This window comes from Mus musculus, chromosome 3 (assembly GCF_000001635.26).
Source record: "Mus musculus strain C57BL/6J chromosome 3, GRCm38.p6 C57BL/6J".
Taxonomy (NCBI): Eukaryota; Metazoa; Chordata; class Mammalia; order Rodentia; family Muridae; genus Mus; species Mus musculus.
The window spans coordinates 94571094-94589465 of NC_000069.6; the positions used below are offsets into that span (position 1 = coordinate 94571094).

Below are 18372 nucleotides of genomic sequence, written 5' to 3' on the forward strand. Positions count from 1 at the left end.
GAAGAGGCTGTTCAATGCCCTGGAACTGGCATTAAACAATTTTAAGCCACCATGTAGGTGCAGGGTCCTCTGCAAGAGCAGCCAGTGCTCTTAACTACTGAACCATCTCTCCAGCCTTTACCAATACTTATAAGGCATTTCCAGCCAGGCATGGTGGCACATGCCTTTAATTTTAGCACCCCAGAGGGCAGAGGCAGGCAGATTTCTGTGAGTTCAAGGCCAGCTTGGTCTGTATAGTATGTTCCAAGACTAGAACTATACAGAGAGGCCCTATCTCTAAATACAAAACCAAATCAAACCAAGTATTTCTATTCAGAAAATTGACACTAAAAAAAGAGTTTTCATAACAGTGAAAACTGGCCCTGGTAAAGCTGACTGTGTGTGGGTCAGCACCAGAAGCTCTCAGGCTGGGGGGGGGGGGGGGGGGCGATAACTTGCTGCACTGAGACTTTACCTGTGGCTGCGTGTTCTCCCAAAGCAACTGCCTGAGGCAAGGGAAGTACAGAAAGCTCACCTGTTCTCCAACCTAACACCTCCAGCTACAACAAACAAGGGGTTATTGCTTAGGAAAGAATGAAAAGTTCCTAAGTCTGTAATTACAAGGCAATCAGTTTACAAATACAGGATATATATCTGGAAAATGAATCATATTTGTCATCCAGGAAAGTATGATACTTTAAGATATTTTTCAAGCTATAAAAATATAATCGGGCTGGCGAGATGGCTCAGCGGGTAAGAGCACTTACTACTCTTCCGAAGGTTCTGAGTTCAAATCCCAGCAACCACCTGTAATGAGATCTGATGCCCCCTTCTGGCTTGTCCGAAGACAGCTAGAGTGTACTTATGTATAATAATAAATAAATCTTTGGTCCGGAGTGAACAGGAACTAAGCAAGCGTGGTTGACCAGAGTGTAGGGAGTTGGCGGGGGGGGGGGGGGGGGGGGGGGGGGGGGGACGGACAGGAGTGAGCAGAGGTCCTAAACTTCAATTCCCAACAACCACATGAAGGCTCACAACCATCTGTACAGATACAGTGTACTCATGTACATAAAATAGATAAATAAATCTTTTTAAAAAATACATAATCAAGCTAGAAAAAAAGTTTGGAAATTGCCTATGAAGCCAGCATGACCTTTGTTATCAACAATAAAACCATTTTTTTCATCTCACTCCTGCTAGAATACAAAATTCCAGGGGCTGTCAACAATGCGGCTCAGCAGTTATGAAGGCTTACTGCTCTTTTGTTTGTTTGTTCTGAGACAGAGTCTCTCTCTGTAGACCTGGATGTCCTATAACCTGCTCTGTAGACCAGGCTGGCCTCAAACTCATAAAAATTAACCTGCCTCTGCCTCCTGAGTGCCAAGATTAATTGAATATGCCATCTCACCCAACCTGAAGATCTGTTTGTGTGTGTGTGTGTGTGTGTGTGTGTGTGTGTGTGTGTGTGTGTGTAAAAGAGTGTGTGAGTGTGTGTGTGTATGTGTATGTGTGTGTGTGTGTGTCTCCAAGAGGTCTAAAAGGCGCCAATGGATCAATTCCCTGGAGCTTGAGTTAAAGATGATTGTAAGCCAGGCATGATGGCCTTTAATCCCAGCACTCGGGAGGTAGAGGCAGGCGGATTTCTGAATTAGAGGCCAGCCTGGTCTACAAAGTGAGTTCCAGGACAGTCAGGGCTATGCAGAGAAACCCTGTCTCGAAAAAACAAAATAAAGTAAAATAAAAAATAAAAAAAAGGATGATTGTGAGTCCCTGCAATGTGGGTGCTAGGAACTAAACCTGCATGTTCTTCAAGAGCAGCAAGTGTTCTTAACCAGTGAGCCATCTCTCTAGCCCTAAGGGCTTAATTGCTCTTATAATTAAATAGCATCTTTTAATATAAATATAGTATAACCCTCAGAGTATATTCTGTAGACCTTGCACATTTTGAAGATAAGTAACTAGCAAAACAAGTGAAGGTGCGTTTCCAAACTTTCTGAAATTATCACATCTTCCCCATCTCCAAATACTCAGTCTGCCTCTCAATTCTAAACAACAGTATATAACTAAACCCAAACAGACACACAGACTTAAGAAACTTCTGCTGTATTAAGGACCAATTTCCTTATTATTTTCATTAAACAGTTCTGAAAGAACCTTCCTGAAAGCAGCTGAAGAGTACCAATGCAAGCAGACAACTCCTACAGATGGCTCTTAGTAAGCAGATCACTTGGGTATTGAATCCACAGCATACATGGTTTGGTTTGGTTTTTTTTTTTTTTTGGGGGGGGGGGGTCTGGTCTTGATCTGAGGTCTGTCACACAAATATATCACATTTTGAGTAGTGTTAGGGGTATAGCTCAATAGATTTTAGGTATTTAAGTATGCATAGACACTGGGTTTAACCAGCACAAAATAAAACAAAAGCTTCAGATAGCTTAAGCAAAAACAAAACATTTTTAAAAAAAAAGATGTTTCTCCACTGGGCGTGATAGCACATGTCTGAATCCCAACACTCAGTAGGTGGAAATGGGAGAACATTGAGGACAGTCAACCTAGCTATATAGCAAGTTTGGTGTCAGCTTGGACAACCTAATAAAACCAAGCCGAATGTGGTAATGCATTCAGATACAAGTAGAAGAATCAAGAATTCAAAACCAGCCCAGTGTGTTAGTGCACACCTCTTTTGAGTTCAACACCAGCCTGGTCTACAGAGTAAGTTCCAGGACAGCCAGGGCTACACAGAGAAACCCTGTCTCAAAAAACAGAGAGGGAGGGAAGCAGGGAGGGAGGGAAGGAGGGAGGGAGGGAGGGAGGGAGGGAGAGAGAGAGAGAGAGAGAGAGAGAGAGAGAGAGAAAGAGAGAGAGAAAGACACAGAGAGACAGAGAGAAAGAGTTAGTTCAAGGCCAACTTCAGCTAAGTAGTGAGCTAAAGGCCAGCCCGGACTGTCACAAACAAGAACATTTTCAAAACAGAAGTTCACTTAAGGAAAAACATAAGAACACTCATACACGGTGCCTCATTCAGCAACTCAAATACTCAAGAATGGGCACATCTCCTCCAGTGAGGAGAGCCTTACTTAGCCGAAAGAGACTAAGTACAAGATGACACACACCACCTGACATCTAATTAACAGAATCTCACAAAACTGAAGCACCCTTCACATGCCTGACACAGCGAAAATTCACCTTTTTCATGCTGAAGGCAGACTTCAGATACACACTTTAGTACTTTAGTCACCTCAACTTCCAACAAGCTATAATACCAAAACAGAAGATTTAAGATTATTTTTATGTCCATGTAATGTGTGTGTCTCTGCACTCACACATGTGAGAAGAGAGGCAGTATGTGGTCAGAGTGGGTATTGGATCCCTGGAGCTGGAGTTACAGGTGGTTGTGAGCTGTCTTGTGGGTGCTGAGTACTCGGCTCTAGTCCTGTGGGAAAGAAGCTACTGCTCTTAGCCCTTGAGCCATGTTTCCGGCACCACCAACAGAATGGATTTATATCCAAGGTGGCACTTTCCAATCACAGACACAAAGTATATCTAGAACAAGACATCGGGAGTTAGGGCCCTGGAGCACCTAAGGACAAAATGCTATAAACACAGTGATAAGCCCAGCTCAGTCATTTACAACATAAGGTGACAGGAAGCAGACATTCCAGAAGCTGGCTAGGACTCTGGGCAAAGTGCGGGAACAAATGAAAGGCAGCGTCTCATCAGCTGCTTCTAACACAGCGTGTCAGAGCAACCTTGCTCTCAGCTCCCTTCTCTATACAGCAGAAGACAGTCAAAGGAGAAAAATGGTCTTTCATTTTAACACCGATTTTTCCACTTCAACCTTGGAAATGTGTTCAACAAAATAAAACCAAAATTTGCATGGGTACAAACATATATATATATATATATATATATATACATACATACATACATACATATACACACACACACACACACACACACACACACACACACAACTATATTCCTAACACATAAGAACAAAATCCAGACTTGTTAGCCAGGTGGTGGTGGCACCTGCCTTTAATCCCAGTTTGTGCCTAAGAGTAAATGAAACCAGTCCATACAAATTAACAGTGGGTGGGGAGGCAGGGTGATAGCTAAATCACTATGTTTGGGGCTGCAGATAAACTCATGGATAGTAGACTACCTGCCTAGCACCTGTAAGACCTAGCATCCAAAGGATGAACAAATCAGGGTTTTTAGAGTGTGGACATGGTCCAATGAGCATTCAAACAAAGAGTGGGCTGGCAAGATGGTAGCTCACTGCAAAATGGCCATACCTGGAAAGCCAGCCCTGAGTTCTAGCCCCAAAACTCACACAAAGATGAAAAGAGAGAAAATGTGGACTCCACAAAGCCATATTCTGGCCTCCACACACATCTTGCAGTACACATGTACATGCAATATGCGTGCATGTATGTGTGCATTCATACACACACTACTAATAAATAAAAATTTTAAAAGACATTGCTTTTTTAAAAAGGTAGAAAGTTGACTACTGTACAAAAAAAAAGACAAACAGTGAATAGTTTTGGTGGTTTACTTTGGTGGCACTTAATGCAGGTCTCTGTGTGTACACTGAGTTGTAATATAAAAGTTGTAACAATTTGGGTTTTCTGTCTTGTTTTATTTTAGGGTGGGGTTATTTTTTGGGTCTTGTTTTATTTTAGGGTGGGGTTATTTTTTGGTAGTTTTGTTTTTGAGATAGGATTTCTCTATGTAGCACAGGTTGGTCTACAACTCAAGATCCACTTACCTCAGCCTTCTGAGTGCTAGAAACACAAACTTTACTGAAGGGTTTTTTGAAAAGGGTTGGCTGGTTGGTTGATTAATTGGTTTTTTGAGACAGGGTTTCACTATGTATCCCTGGCTGTCCTGGAACTTATTATGAAGACCAGGGTGGCCTGAAATTCACAGAGAATCCAGCTACCTCTGCCTCCTTAGTGATGGAATGAAAGGTTTGTGCCACTACCATGAGGCCTGGTTTTTTAAAAAGCTTCCAACACTGCCTAAAGATTGTTTTTTTTTTCCAGAATGAACGTCCCTGGCTTAAGCTAAACTACCACAATAGTCTTTGTCGGTAATGTCACCATGCACTGAATAAACTCAGCATGGATTGTATTCTTAAAGCACTTTGTTGTGATCATAAAGTCTTTGCTTCTCAGTTAAATCTCAGTTGGGCATGGTGGCACACACCTTGAATCCCAGCACTTGGGAGGCTGAGGCAGTTAGATCTCTGAGCTCAAGGCCAGCCTTGTCTATAGTGGGAGTTCCAGGACAGCCCAGGCTACACATAGAAAAACCCTGTCTCAAAAAAAACCAAAAAAAAAACAAAAACAAAAAACAAAAACAAAAACGAAAAACAAAGACAAAAACAAAGAATCCAAAGACAGTTAAATCTCTCTGCTTATCTAGCATTTCAATTATTCCCATTGAGACATTGAGACTTGGCTTCTAAAATACTTACCAGTCAGTGCATGGTAACAAGCCCTCACCTAAAACAAATTAAAATTAACTAATAAACTAGTAGTGGCTGAAAGACAATTGTTTACCACAAATTAAAGACTAGCCCTTATGCAATTAATCAGTCTTCTTTTGGGGGGTGGGGTAGAAGGTAAAGGGGTTTAGACTGAGTCCCTCTATACAGCCCTGGCTTGCCTGAACTCACTATATACACCAGGATGGCCTTGAACTCACAGAGATCAGCCTGTCTTAGCCTCTCGGGTGCCAGGATTAAACGCCTGCACCATGCCTTTACTAAGCCACAGCAACCCATAAAAATGATTTCTAAGGGAAGGTAATGTGGTTTTCAAGTTTACTATTATTTGTTTGTACCCTCACTACATGAGACGAAAAGTATTTTTAAGTAACAAGAATGACTGTCATGTTCCTTCCCTTTGCTGGCAATAGAGAAAACCAAGCAATAGAAGAGCAAAGATAGTTAGTTTGCTTTAGACTCCAGCCTCTGATCCATACTAACATGAGATAAAGGATGAATATAAAAAAAAAAATGCAAGTCACATGTCACAAACAAAGTTCAGCTACTCTTTATTGATTTTAAATAACCAGTTACCATCCAGAATAGCCGACTATCCGGAGACCCCCACCTAGGCTGTGGAGCTATTGGCAATTGATGGCTGCTGCTGGGGAAGGAAGTTACTCTTCTTGAAAAGTATGGCCACTGGGAGGTCCCCCTGCCCCAGTGAATGGCCTACATCCATGCCCATATGAACAGCACTAATTGGACTGAGTGGGTTAAAAATTATCTAATTAATTAGTTATAAAAGGAAGACATGAAGTTGGGAAGGAGATATCACAGGGGTGGGAGGGGGAATCCTAAGGGAAGTTGGGAGGAGCTGGGGTATATATGATCAAGATACAGGTATAAAACTTCCAAAGAATAAATAAAAAATAAGGTAGTTGACTGTTAACAGTCAATAACCAAAACAAGCTTTCTAACTGGGAGAGCATCCTAAGACCTGGATTTAACTCTGGATGTCACTCAGTACAGACTCTTCTTACAACTCAGGGATAATTTTACTCCTATCTACTTAGTATTTAATAGTACTTTAGTATTCACTAAAGAAAACCAAGGTTCCACAACATATTTGGGATTCAATAAACATAATAGTTAACACAGTCCCTGCCCCCAAGGAGCTTTAAACCTTTCCTTCCAGAAGGCTGTCCTGAAGTTCAAATGAATATATATTGCACTGCAAACTGTAACACACCATAGACACTGCGAGATGACACAATGATTATCATCACTTGTCTCTAAATGATAATACACCTTTGTTGCAAGACAACAGCAAAATCCACTTAAGTAGGGACAATTGGACAGACAGCTTGGTGAGGAACTGTCTTCCCCTTAGTTTGGAATTCAGGAGCTTAATAAGTCACTGTGTGTTAGCAAAGTCCTAGCTAGGGGCTCCCAGTGTAACCGTAACGATAAAGCACAACGCGCTGAGAACAATCTTGAAGAGTCCGTAACTATCATGTTGTTCTGAGAATGTGGCTTAGCATGTGACTTACATTCCCTACACCTGGCAAAGGAGTGACAAAGATTCCTAGTCTTATGCAAGACCCACTCACTGAATCACAGCCATTAAAGAGTGTAGCTGCAAGTCTGTGTTTCTGGTTTAGGACCCCAAGTGATTCTCATGCATGGCAAGTGTGAGGACTTTGCCATAAACATTCCGTTTGCTCAGCAATCATTTCAAGCATTATTATCCAAGTCTACCTGGGAAATCTGAGCCAAAGGGAAAAAAAAATCAAATTTTTTTAATAGAGGTTAAGAAGATACTCAATGTCTCATGACTCACTCAACTGTAAAAATCATTATCAAACCGTTAAACTATTTTCATAAATTCACATGAAATTAAACAAAAAATGACCCTCAAAAAACAAACTGCACAAAATAATTTATTTATGCTTTAACCTTAGCAAGGAAAAGCTGATGGGTATATTATCAGGTAGCTACTAAGAAGGGAAGCATATACTGTCTGACTGGCAGACAGTGACAGACATCATGGTTTTGAATGTTTACAAGCCAAGCCTTAAGGGTCTGTGCTTGAAATTCACACTCTCCAAAGCAGGTTTGGCAGGTAAAAGTGCTGGCTTGTGCAAGCCTGACCGCCTGAGATTGACTCTTAGAACCCACCTAAAAGCTGGATGTACCGGGGGAAACATCTTTAACCCCAGCCAACCCTGTGGTGAGAGAGGAGAAGGCAGAGACACACACACACATACAAAGATCCCAGGATCAGGTCAAAAAAGGCCTACAAACACAATCTCAAAAATTGTAGGCAGTTCTATACCCCACTGCACACAGCAACTCTCCCAAAGGCAACTCTCTCAAAATCAAGTATCCTCAGACCTACGTTAACTTTATAGAGATTAACCTGAAGTCAGTTATTCACATACTATATAATCAGTGCAAAGATATATTTATTTTGGTTCTATTTGTTGAAAGCATCTTTCATACTCTGGCCTCAAGGTACATGCACATCAAAGGGAAGGCACACAGTACACATTACACTGGGGAAAATTACAAGGTGGAGACTGTGTTAGTCAAGAAACTTTCCATCCATAGTAAATTTAGAGCCCAGAGGGCTTCTTCATACTGTGGTACCAAGCCCTGCAACATGACTCTAGCCAGCCTTGAAAGGAAAAGGAGAAAGTGAGCCAATACTGGCTCCAGTCGAGTTTAACAATTATCCCAGGAGTCAATGAGCTTGGGTAAGCAGACTCTAAGAGCAACACAAAGAAATGGCTCCTCTTGCTGATGTTCAAGTCTAGATCCACTTAAATGTTACTATTCTTTCACACCTTTACCAGTTGTCCAAACAATGACAACATGACAACTGGAGTAAAAGCTGTCTGCACATAGGGAAAGGAGTTTAAAATAGGGAGAAATCTCAAACTTCAATTATCAAGGCCCAGACATCTACCTGCCTGTGACTTGGCACACAACGATAAAGCTATATACAGTAATAACCAACCTATCCCTAACTCAGATTCTATCACTTTTCATCAACATGAAAAGCTTTCCAGGGACAACTGAAAGATTAATTAAGAATTTGGGTAAGACAAATTGAAAAGCTCAGGCTGGGAACTGTAGCTGAGTGAGTAGAATGCTTGCCTAGCAAGCATGAAGCCCTAAATCCCTGGGTTCCATCCTCGGCACAACATAAGCCCAACAAAGTGGCACAGACCTGGAATCTTAGCACTCAGCAGGTGGAGGCAGGACAACCAGATGCTACATGCAGAGTCTGAGGCCAGCCCGGGCTACATGGGACTCTGCCTCATATATATAAATAAATCCCTAAAGTTAGTTGATTTTTTCTTCTCTTACTTGAAAAGTCTAAGGAAATGGGGGAGTTGGGGGAGGTATACAGAAGTCTCAGAAGTTATAAACTAGCTTAGAATTGTTAGTTACCTCTGTTACTTCTACAGTGGTACCAGAGTTTCAAAGAATTTTGAATTTTGAAAAAGAATTTTGAATCAGAATACAAAAAGCTCAAAGGAATCCCTGTCTTGAAAAACCAAAAAAAAAAAAAAAAAAAAAAGCTCAAAACCAATACCATGAAGATTTCTTTTTATCATCACCAACCTTCCAGGAACAACTGTCTAGGCAGTATTTCTTTTCCCCTGCCACCAAAAATTAGAAAAATTTCTCTCACCACCAAGGACAGTACCAAAAAATATTAGCTTCTACTTCCTAGGCTCCTAGTCTCTCATAAGGATTCACAGGATCCCTCAGCTCTTCTTTACATTGGCTAGTTTACAGCTGGGATTTCTGCTGGAGACTATAATAAGAGTAAAAAGTTTAAACACTCTTGGTAGATATTAGCTGTAGTTTCATCATTTTGGACCCTATACAGCAAATGACCTAGAACTTTAATACACTTATAACTGTATATATTTTAAAACTAAATATAAAGAGCTGAATCAAAGCTAATTTCCACAGGGAAAGCAAAATGACAATTCTAAAAGTTTCTATCAGAAGAAACCATCAGTCACAACTTTTGCGTTTTCTAGAAAATAAATACCAAGGGACCCAGTTAGAAGGCAAAGTCATTATTGTATTCAGTATCTTAATGCTACCCACAAAGACTAAAAATATACTACCCGAAAATATTAGAAAATAGTCTGTAATATAGCAATTTAAAACAAAACAAAACAAAAACCCCACAAGCATCTCTTTCCATAAAGGTCAGAAGAAATGTGCAAGCTCTCCACACACATGCATTAGTGAGCTACTCTTTCTTGAAGTGGAAAAGACGAGGAAACAGAGTAAGAGTAATGGGCACAAAAATGGGAGGGGGGGGAAAGGCCTGGAGGAAGGGGGCTCCTTTACAAGGACAGACTCCCAAGATTCTGTAAGTGCAGCTCTTACATGAATCTGTTTTACAAAATGAAGAGCAGGCAGCTGTGGAACTTACAATTAAAATGAAATATTTAAAAAGAAGAAAGACTTGTGTGAGTAAATCCCATCATGGAAGGAGAGGCTGCGTGTGGGGGGCGGGGAGGGGGGGGCGATACAATATAGATGCAGTAAGGAGAGATCCAGGATTGAAGGAGAATGGAGACAATGAGAGCACACAGCGCCAACAAGTCAACCAACAACCACTATACAAATTTAGGACAAAGTACAAAATCACAACCACAACACAGCTTAGGGCAGTGGAGGTCTGCGTTCAAACTGCCAAGACAACATCTCTGGAGCTTTAAGGGATGTGGTGGTGACAAGTGAGCCTGAACAAGTTCGATGAAGGAAGACTGCAGCAGAAGGTGGGTTGCAACAGCAGAAGGGGCCTTAAAAAGAGAAGGGAAAGCTACGTCGAGAAATTTAAAGTGTAGGATTGCAATAGCACAGAGCAGGAGGAAAACGGAGCGGGCAAAGACCTAAGTCGACTGCAGTCTGAGGGAAGCAGGAGCTAGGAGCACTATTAAACCGAACTCCAAGGTGTGAGGAGTGGTGCACGTGGGAAGTCGGGGAGCCAGAAAAGGCTGTACTCAAAAGCAATGTAGCCATGGAGAAGCTAGCCTGAAAATCAGGTTGCAACCCCTCCCCCAAAAACGCATGTGATAAGGTATACTCGAGATGGTGTGACTACAAAGAAGAAGAGGGGAGAAAAGGCCAAACGGTGGATGCAAAAATGTCGGTGTGCTTTTATCATAACGGGGAATAACTAAGGAAAGTGGGTGGAGGGTTAAGGTGGGGAGAAATGATGCCTCCAGAGGAAAATGAGCTGACCACAGGTCCTATCAGGTCTAGAGGGCAGAAGGGACAGTCCACAAGGTCTGAGGGGAGTGGCAGCGACCAGGAAACTATGATGCTAAAGATGAAAAGTTGGGGAGGACACAGTACTGGCTAGGTCGAAAGGAGACTCCCTCAGTAAGGGGCAGAAAGAGGCATGCTATAGAAGAAGGCAAACGGGTTGAGAGCAGCCAAAGGCATGGGAGCAGCAGGGAGAGCACAAACTGGAGACGCCAGGAAAGCAGGAGGCTCCAAGCCGGGCCGCGAAGGCCCGCGGGGGGCGAGGGTCGCGGCAGGCTCTCGAGCTAAGAGAGGTGCGGCCTGGGTGACAGGGTGCGGGGCCAGGACAGGCGAAGGATAGGAGGACGGGGCGTGGCGGCAGCGATACTCACACCTCCAGGATGCGGTCCCCTTTGCGCACCCCGGCCCGGTCGGCCGCCCCCCCGGGCAGCACGGCGCTCACATGCTGCAGCGGCGCGTACAGCTCCCCGTTGATGCTCCGCAGTTGCCCGCCCTCGCTCACTTGGCCCCGCACGTTGAAGCCGTAGCCGGATTCGGACTTGACAATGCGCACGACCCGCGGGCCGCCGCCTCCCCCGCCACCGTTCCCGGCGCAGTGGAGCCCAGACCCCCCGCCGCCGCCTCCATTCCGGTGCGGGGCTGAGGGGTGAATACCTTCCCCGTCCTCGTCCGCCATCTTGCGAGCAAGCGAGCGGTCCCCCGCCCCCCTACGCCTCCACTCCTCCGGCGCGCGCCCGCCCCCTCCGGCAGCCGCGCGACCCCGGCGCGCGCCCGCTCCGCCGACCGCTGGAGCTAGTGGGCCACCGCGCTGCGAGGGGGTGAGGAAAAGGGAGCAAGGCGGGAGAAGCAGACGGTTGGGCGCTGCAGGGCCTCCTGGGAGATGTAGTTCTGCAAATGGTGCATGACGCATCCGGGCTCAAAGCCTTCTGGGAGTTGTGGTTTATTGGGCTTTGGGCTCTGGTTAAGTTTCCTTGGTTGGATGATGAGAATCTTTTTTTGTTTTGTTTTTTCGAGACAGGGTTTCCCTTTGTAGCCCTTGCTGTCCTGAACTGGCTCTGTAAAGCAGGCCGACCTCAAACTCAGAGATCCACCTGCCTCTGCCTCCTGATTGCTGGGATTATGCCCGACCACTAGTTGGTGATTCATTGCAATCTTGAATCGGTTATTCATTTGTATATTCATGTTGGACAAAGCCCCAGCAATCAAGTGATACAACCAGATCGTGAATTCGGTTCCTTATTTCAAGTATTAGGATACGGAACTTTAGTGTTACCAAAGTCAAGCAGCAATTATGTAACAGCATTTAAAGCTCAGCTGTTTTTGCGCAACTTTCTTTTCCATGTTATTGCAACTTCACGGCTATATACAGACATACAAAAAAGCATGTGTGGAGGAAAACAACAGCTTCCATGATTTAGAACTGGATATTAAAGTGGTCAATAATTTTAATTTAGCAAGAGTTTTGAAGTTGCTTTTATCTTGTTTATTTCATTTCTTCCAATAGCACAAGAGAATTCTTAGAAAGCATGCAGTTGGTGTTTTTGGCGATCTGGCAGGATATAAACTTGATAGAGCTGGGTGCCTGGTGACAGCAAGTAATGACAGAAATAATGCACATAGCAATCTACGCCATCACTGCTCCACTTTGGTATTTGATTTCCCCCTACTGATAAGGTCACTAGTTAATCCATTCCTGTTTAGTAGATGTTGTAGAATACACAAGATTCCACAAAGCAAAGACAAAGGAAACAGTATCAGCCTCCTCAGGTATTCTCAGTTCTTCCCCACCAAGCACCATGTAGATAAAGAGCTCTGATGAGTGATGTTCCCCTAAGGTATCAGAGCCTAAGACACACAACTTGGAAAGGTTGCCATTCTGTACAAAGGAATACAGTAGACTTGCTCTTTGTCCTGAGGGGGACATTACTTCATCTCCCAAAGTGACATATTAACACAACCCCCCAACCGGAGAAATAACCTGGAGATAACGAGCCAGGAGTCTTCCTTCTTGGCATCCAGCAGAAGAAGAGGAGAAGCACCAAGAACTACCTTTCTCAACATGACTATGTACCAAGTCTTTACATCTAGAACTTATTAACGCTTTACAGCACTAGCCCAGTCCCTGCTTGGTAGATGAGGTTACACAAGTAAAAAATTATGAACCTAAAAGAAGCAGATAATTTATAAAAACAAACAAGCCCCTGAAAGAGTTTACTGGCCATGGAGAGTTTTTAAGATTACAAGGGACAGAAGAAGCAATAGGGGGATTAAGAGATTTTGAAACATACTGAATGGAGACACAAAGTCACTACAGTTAGAGCATACATATGAAGGTTAAAAAGAAAGGTTTGCATTATAAACAAAAGGAATAAAAGTAACCTTGTTTTACAACAAAGCTGATGAAGACTCTTGGTTAGTTCTGAAATACTGAAATAATAAAGATAGAATAAGTTTTGCTTCAACATAATGATGGAATCTGGTTTGGACTTGAATAATTTATTTTGAATTGAGTACTGGATGGAAAGAACTTGCTGCTAAAATAACTAGTTTTTTGGTTTTTGGTTTTTTTGGTTTTTCGAGTCAGGGTTTCTCTGTGTAGCCCTGGATGTCCTGGAACTCACTCTATAGACCAGGCTGACCTTGAACTCAGAAATCTGCCTGCCTCTGCCTCCTGAGTGCTGGGATTAAAGGCGTGCATCAACATGCCCAGATAGAACTAGTTATTTTTGCCAAGCCCACATCTTTAATCCCAGCACTCGGGACACAGAGGCCAGCCCATCTCTGTGAGTTGAGGCAAGCCAACCAGGAGCTACATGCTAACATTCTGTCTCAAAAAACAAACAAACAAACAACATTTGCCTTTATTTTTTATTAAAAAAATATACTGAAGGTGGGAGGGCTAGAGACATGGCTCAATGGTTAAGAGCACTGGCTGCTCTTCCAGGTGTCCTGAGTTCAATTCTCAGCAACCACATAGTGGCTCACAACCATCTACAATGGGTTCCGATGCCCTCTTCCATCATGCAGGCATACATGCAAATTGAGCACTCATATACATAAATTGTAATGTACTTACTCGTATATAAATACATATATACATAAACAAATATACATATAGATACACTGAATGAGGCTAAGGGTGTCAGCCAGTCAGTAGACCACTTGCCTAGCATGCAGGAAGCCCAGCTTAATCCCTAGTCGCATAAAAACAAGATGTGGTGATACACTCCCAGCACTCAGAACTTGGAGGCCCTAGGAAAAATCAGAAGTTCAAGGTCATCATCCTCAGCTATAGAGCAAGTTCAAGGGGATCCTGGGCTATAAGAGACCTTTTTTTAATATTTTTTTCAGCACACACGCACACACACATACATATGTGTGCACGCACACACACACACACACACACACACACACAAATTGAATGTACCTTCTGTTCTAGGCTTTTTAACAATGGTGAGAGATGCAGAGATAAACGAGATAGCTACAGACTACAGGTTTAGGGAGTCAAACTGCACTGCCCTTCATGCAACCTCTTCACCCCTCAGAGTCCGTTTCCACTCACACACCTGGGAAATAACACTTTTGTGACGGTCATTGTAGTACTGTTTATAGTCACAGTAGCTTGGATTAATAACAGTCATTGGGTAAAATATGATACATCCACAATGGAAAACATCATCACTTAAAACAAAAAGAAAAACTAAAGAAGCTCCTAGTGGTATGGCATGAAATGAGCTCACAGAGACTGTGCCCAGTCAAGCGAGAATAGGACAGAGCACAGACGTAATATCTTACAGTGTATAAACGGGGAACCACATAGCTCAGTATCTTTAGATACAAGAAACTGGTTGGAGAGATTGCTGATAGGGAAGGAGTCTGGACAGCTGGGCAGGGGACAGGAGTAGGAGAGAGACTTTTCTCATTATTCCTTTTCTTTAACTCTTCTCTAACTTTCAAACTTTCAGTCAAATGAAAGCCAGTAAGGGGACATAGCTCAATGGCACGTTGCTTGTCTAGCATGCAAGAAGTTCTGGGTTTCAGCTCTCACACCACTTGTAATGCCAGCACTGGGCAGGTAGAGGCAGGAGGATCTGAGGTTCAAGGTAATCCAGGCAGCTAAGTAAGTTCAAGGCCAGTCTGGCACGGGAACCCTGACTTATTAAAAACAAACCTAATTAATTAGCTAACTAAATGAGCCAGCACCGGGGACTTATACCTGTTTTCCTGGCACTTGAGAATGAAAGGCAGGGGAATCGTCACAAGTCCAGAGTGAGATCTTGCCTCAAAAAGACATAACGAATTTTAGGAAAGATCAAACTGAAAGACAAGTTTGGTATATAATAAGAATGAGAAAATAAGGGCCTAGGTGATGGTTTGGTGGTAAAGCAGCCTACAGCCAGGCCAGCAAGGGCCATGGGGATGGCTCTGTGGTAAAGGTGCCTCCAGCCAGGCTAGCAACCTAAGCTCTCTCCCTGAGACACCAAGAGAACCAACTCCACAAGATGTCCCCTGACTGAGACACAAGCAGAAAGAAATGTCATCTAAAAATATGTTTAGCCAGGCATGGTGGCACATGATTTTAATCCCAGCACTTGGGTGATCTCTGTGAGTTTGAGGTCAGCCTTGTCTACAGAGAGAGTTCAAGGACAACCAGTGCTACACAGCAAAACCTTGCCTCAAAACAAAACAACATGACAAAAAAAATGTACATGTATATGCTTGTGTGTGTGTGTGTGTGTGTGTGTGAGAGAGAGAGAGAGAGAGAGAGAGAATAAGTTGCCAAGTCCATGCAATGGTATATACATATATACACTGGAGAACTAGATGCAAAAGTTCAAGGCCAGCCTCACAGAGCTACTTACTGAGTTCAGGGCCAGCCTGGGCTATGTGAAATGTCTTAAAAGTTCATAGGCTAGCAGTCAAGATAGCAAAAGACAAAACTAGAACAGTTAAATCACACTGAGAGAGGTGACAGACACTTTCAAGCATCTGGAGGTGAGGGCATAGGGAGATGTGGTTATACATGGACAAATTCACAACAGAGAATGATGGTGAGGGATGTTGAGGTCCGAAAGAACCTCAGTGTAGTGTGGGAATGTGCTGCTCAGTAGGACTGTGGCCGGGAGAACAGAGTTGGAAGACAGGAGAGTTAGAACTTGGGAGGCTCCAAGATACTAGATATTGTCTGTGCCCGGGAATTGGAATTTCATTCCTAGGATTTTAGGGGTCTTTGAATGCTTCTTGAATGGATTAACCACATTGTCAAACTTGCACTTCAGAAAAGTTCATGCTCCGGGACGTCTGGAGAGTGAGCTGAGATAGATAATTAAGAAGCAGTTGCAGTGATTCGGGAGAATTAATGGGACTCAAACTAGGGCGGTAGCAGAGGGGATACAAGGAGGGAGGTGTGGGAGAGGAGAGGCTCAGAACCTGGGAGGATCTCAGGTACCGTGGCACAGGGAGGAAGTGAGGGTACACAGTCCCCCAGTACAAGAAGGAAGAGGAGTGACACAGAGTTCACTTGGAGCCTAGTGAACCTGAAGAGCCTGTGAGAAGCCCAAGACAATTTGTCAAGTCACGACTGGACACTGGAGTCTGGGCCACTGCATAGGTTTGGAAGCCTTTGGGTGGTGACAAATGACAGAGTAAAGTAGACAATACCTTACTCTAAGCTAAGCTGCCCAGGAAACGTTTCCTCTAGCCACTATGCAGAAGACTTGAAGAGCAAAGAGATCAGTTAAGAGGAATCAGAGACCGGGGGACTCGGACACACGGAGTCTTGGAAGTCAGCAAAGCTGTCTTCAGTATCAGACTTGGACCACTCATTGTTTGCAGAGCACATCCCACCTCAGAGCCCAGTTTACCCTCACAAAGGCTCAGATAACAGCAGACCTGCTAATTAACCCAAGAACTGAACCTTGAACTGGAGTGTTCTGACCAAAGCCAGATACTCTCTTTCCTCTGTCCACCATCTTGATAAATTCTCCCTACATCCTGTGACCTGCAGGGGCAGTGAGTTCCATCACCCTTTTCAAGCAGAGATACTTAAGTGGAAACCCCACCTCTGCATGTCTGCTCACACAACCTTTTGGTTGTAGATGTTTTTTACCTTTTTGCTGCTCTGAACTCTCCTCGGCCAAGCCCTAGCTGAAGTCTCTCTCCAGTGTCCCTGAAGACTGCTACTCTCTCTGACATTTCCCTTTTCTAAATCCCTGAGGCAACTACAGTTCCGGATGACCCCTTAATGAGTCACGCTCTTGTGTAACCCCCTCCCTTGAAGGTAAGTAGAACCCGTGACTTGCTTCTGGGCAATAAAATGTGCCAAAGTTGACAGCTGTGTCACACCCATGATTCTGCTGTGTCAAGTAAGGCTGCTTCTTAGCAAGACTGGTCCTGCTGGCTTTGGGGAAGGTTCAGAACTGTCTAGGAGGCAACCCACATACGTGAAGCAACAGGGGACTTCAGAACCTGAGTGGCTCTTGGGGATAGGAAGACCATAGGTCCCTCCAACTTATATCCTCATGAAATTCTGCCAACAAACACATGACACGTGGAAGAGGACCCAAGTGCCACAAAGAAACCGCCTAACAGAACCTTGATTGTAGCCATGTGAAATCTGAATAGAGGCCCCAAACAAGCTGTGCCTAGATGGACTCTTGACACCAAGCCCTCCAATAGGAAGAACAGCTGTTTTAAGCTGCTGGGTCTGTAGTAACAAAAACAGCAAAAGGAAAATCAATGTAACTCCTTACTGCATCTATGGTCAGCACAGCTCAGTTTAGAACATGACAGAGAGTATTTAGCTGGGCTTTACCTTCCCAAGCTGAATGCAAGCTTCCAGAAAATGGCAAACTGGTCCTTGCAGAGGGCCCGAGTTTGAGTTCCAGCATCCACATAATGCCTCACAACCATCCACAACTTCAATTCCACAGTATCACATACCCTCTTCTGACTTGCAAGGGCACCAGACAAGCAAGTGGTGCACAGACAGACAGACAGACAGACAGACCTGTAGGCAAAACACTCATACACAAAGGAAAGCAAGCAAGTTCCCCAGCAGTCACCTTCCTAGTGTTCTCTCCTGTCTCACATGCTAATAAGCTAAACCAACCATTGACAACAACAAACACAACTGCCTTGGCTAGTTTAAACGAGTCAAGACTGTCTCCTGACACTAAGAGTAGGGCTGTCCCTGAATGTATAGCTTCCAATGAATACCAGACTCAAATTGGAGTTCTGCAAATACAAAAGGTGGGAGCAAGAAGAGATAAAAAGTTAGAAGGGTGGGCTTTGAGACGCTTCCACATGACACCACTTCGTCTCCATGGAGATATGAAAGCAAGAAAGAGAGAAAGAGAGAAAGGAAGAGAGAGAGAGAGAGAGAGAGAGAGAGAGAGAGAGAGAGAAAGAAAGAAAGAAAGAAAGAAAGAAAGAAAGAGGAAGAGAGGAAAAGAGAAAGAGAGGAAGGAAGGGAGGGAGGGAGGGAGGGAGGGAGGGAGGGAGGGAGGGAGGGAGAGGTGCAGCATAAGTGCAGGCTTCTAAGCCCCGTTTCTGGCTTAGGATCAGGGGCTGGAGAAGGGGCTGGAGGCTCC

At 43.8% G+C, this 18372-nt stretch overlaps 1 protein-coding gene across 4 annotated transcripts in view; it reads right to left on the reverse strand.

Moving 5' to 3' along the window:
• Snx27 (sorting nexin family member 27) overlaps positions 1-11643 on the reverse strand; it is an 85195-nt gene extending 73552 nt beyond the window's left edge. For 2 of the 4 annotated variants that reach the window (NM_001082484.2, NM_029721.2), the window contains exon 1: positions 11152-11623. In NM_001082484.2, coding sequence (NP_001075953.1) covers positions 11152-11456 — 305 coding nt within the window. In that variant the 5' untranslated portion in view covers positions 11457-11623. Of the gene's footprint in view, positions 1-11151 lie in introns of all 4 variants that reach the window. The other 2 variants (XM_030252876.1, XM_030252877.1) reach the window with 1 other exon arrangement.
• Positions 11644-18372: the final 6729 nt, after the last annotated feature.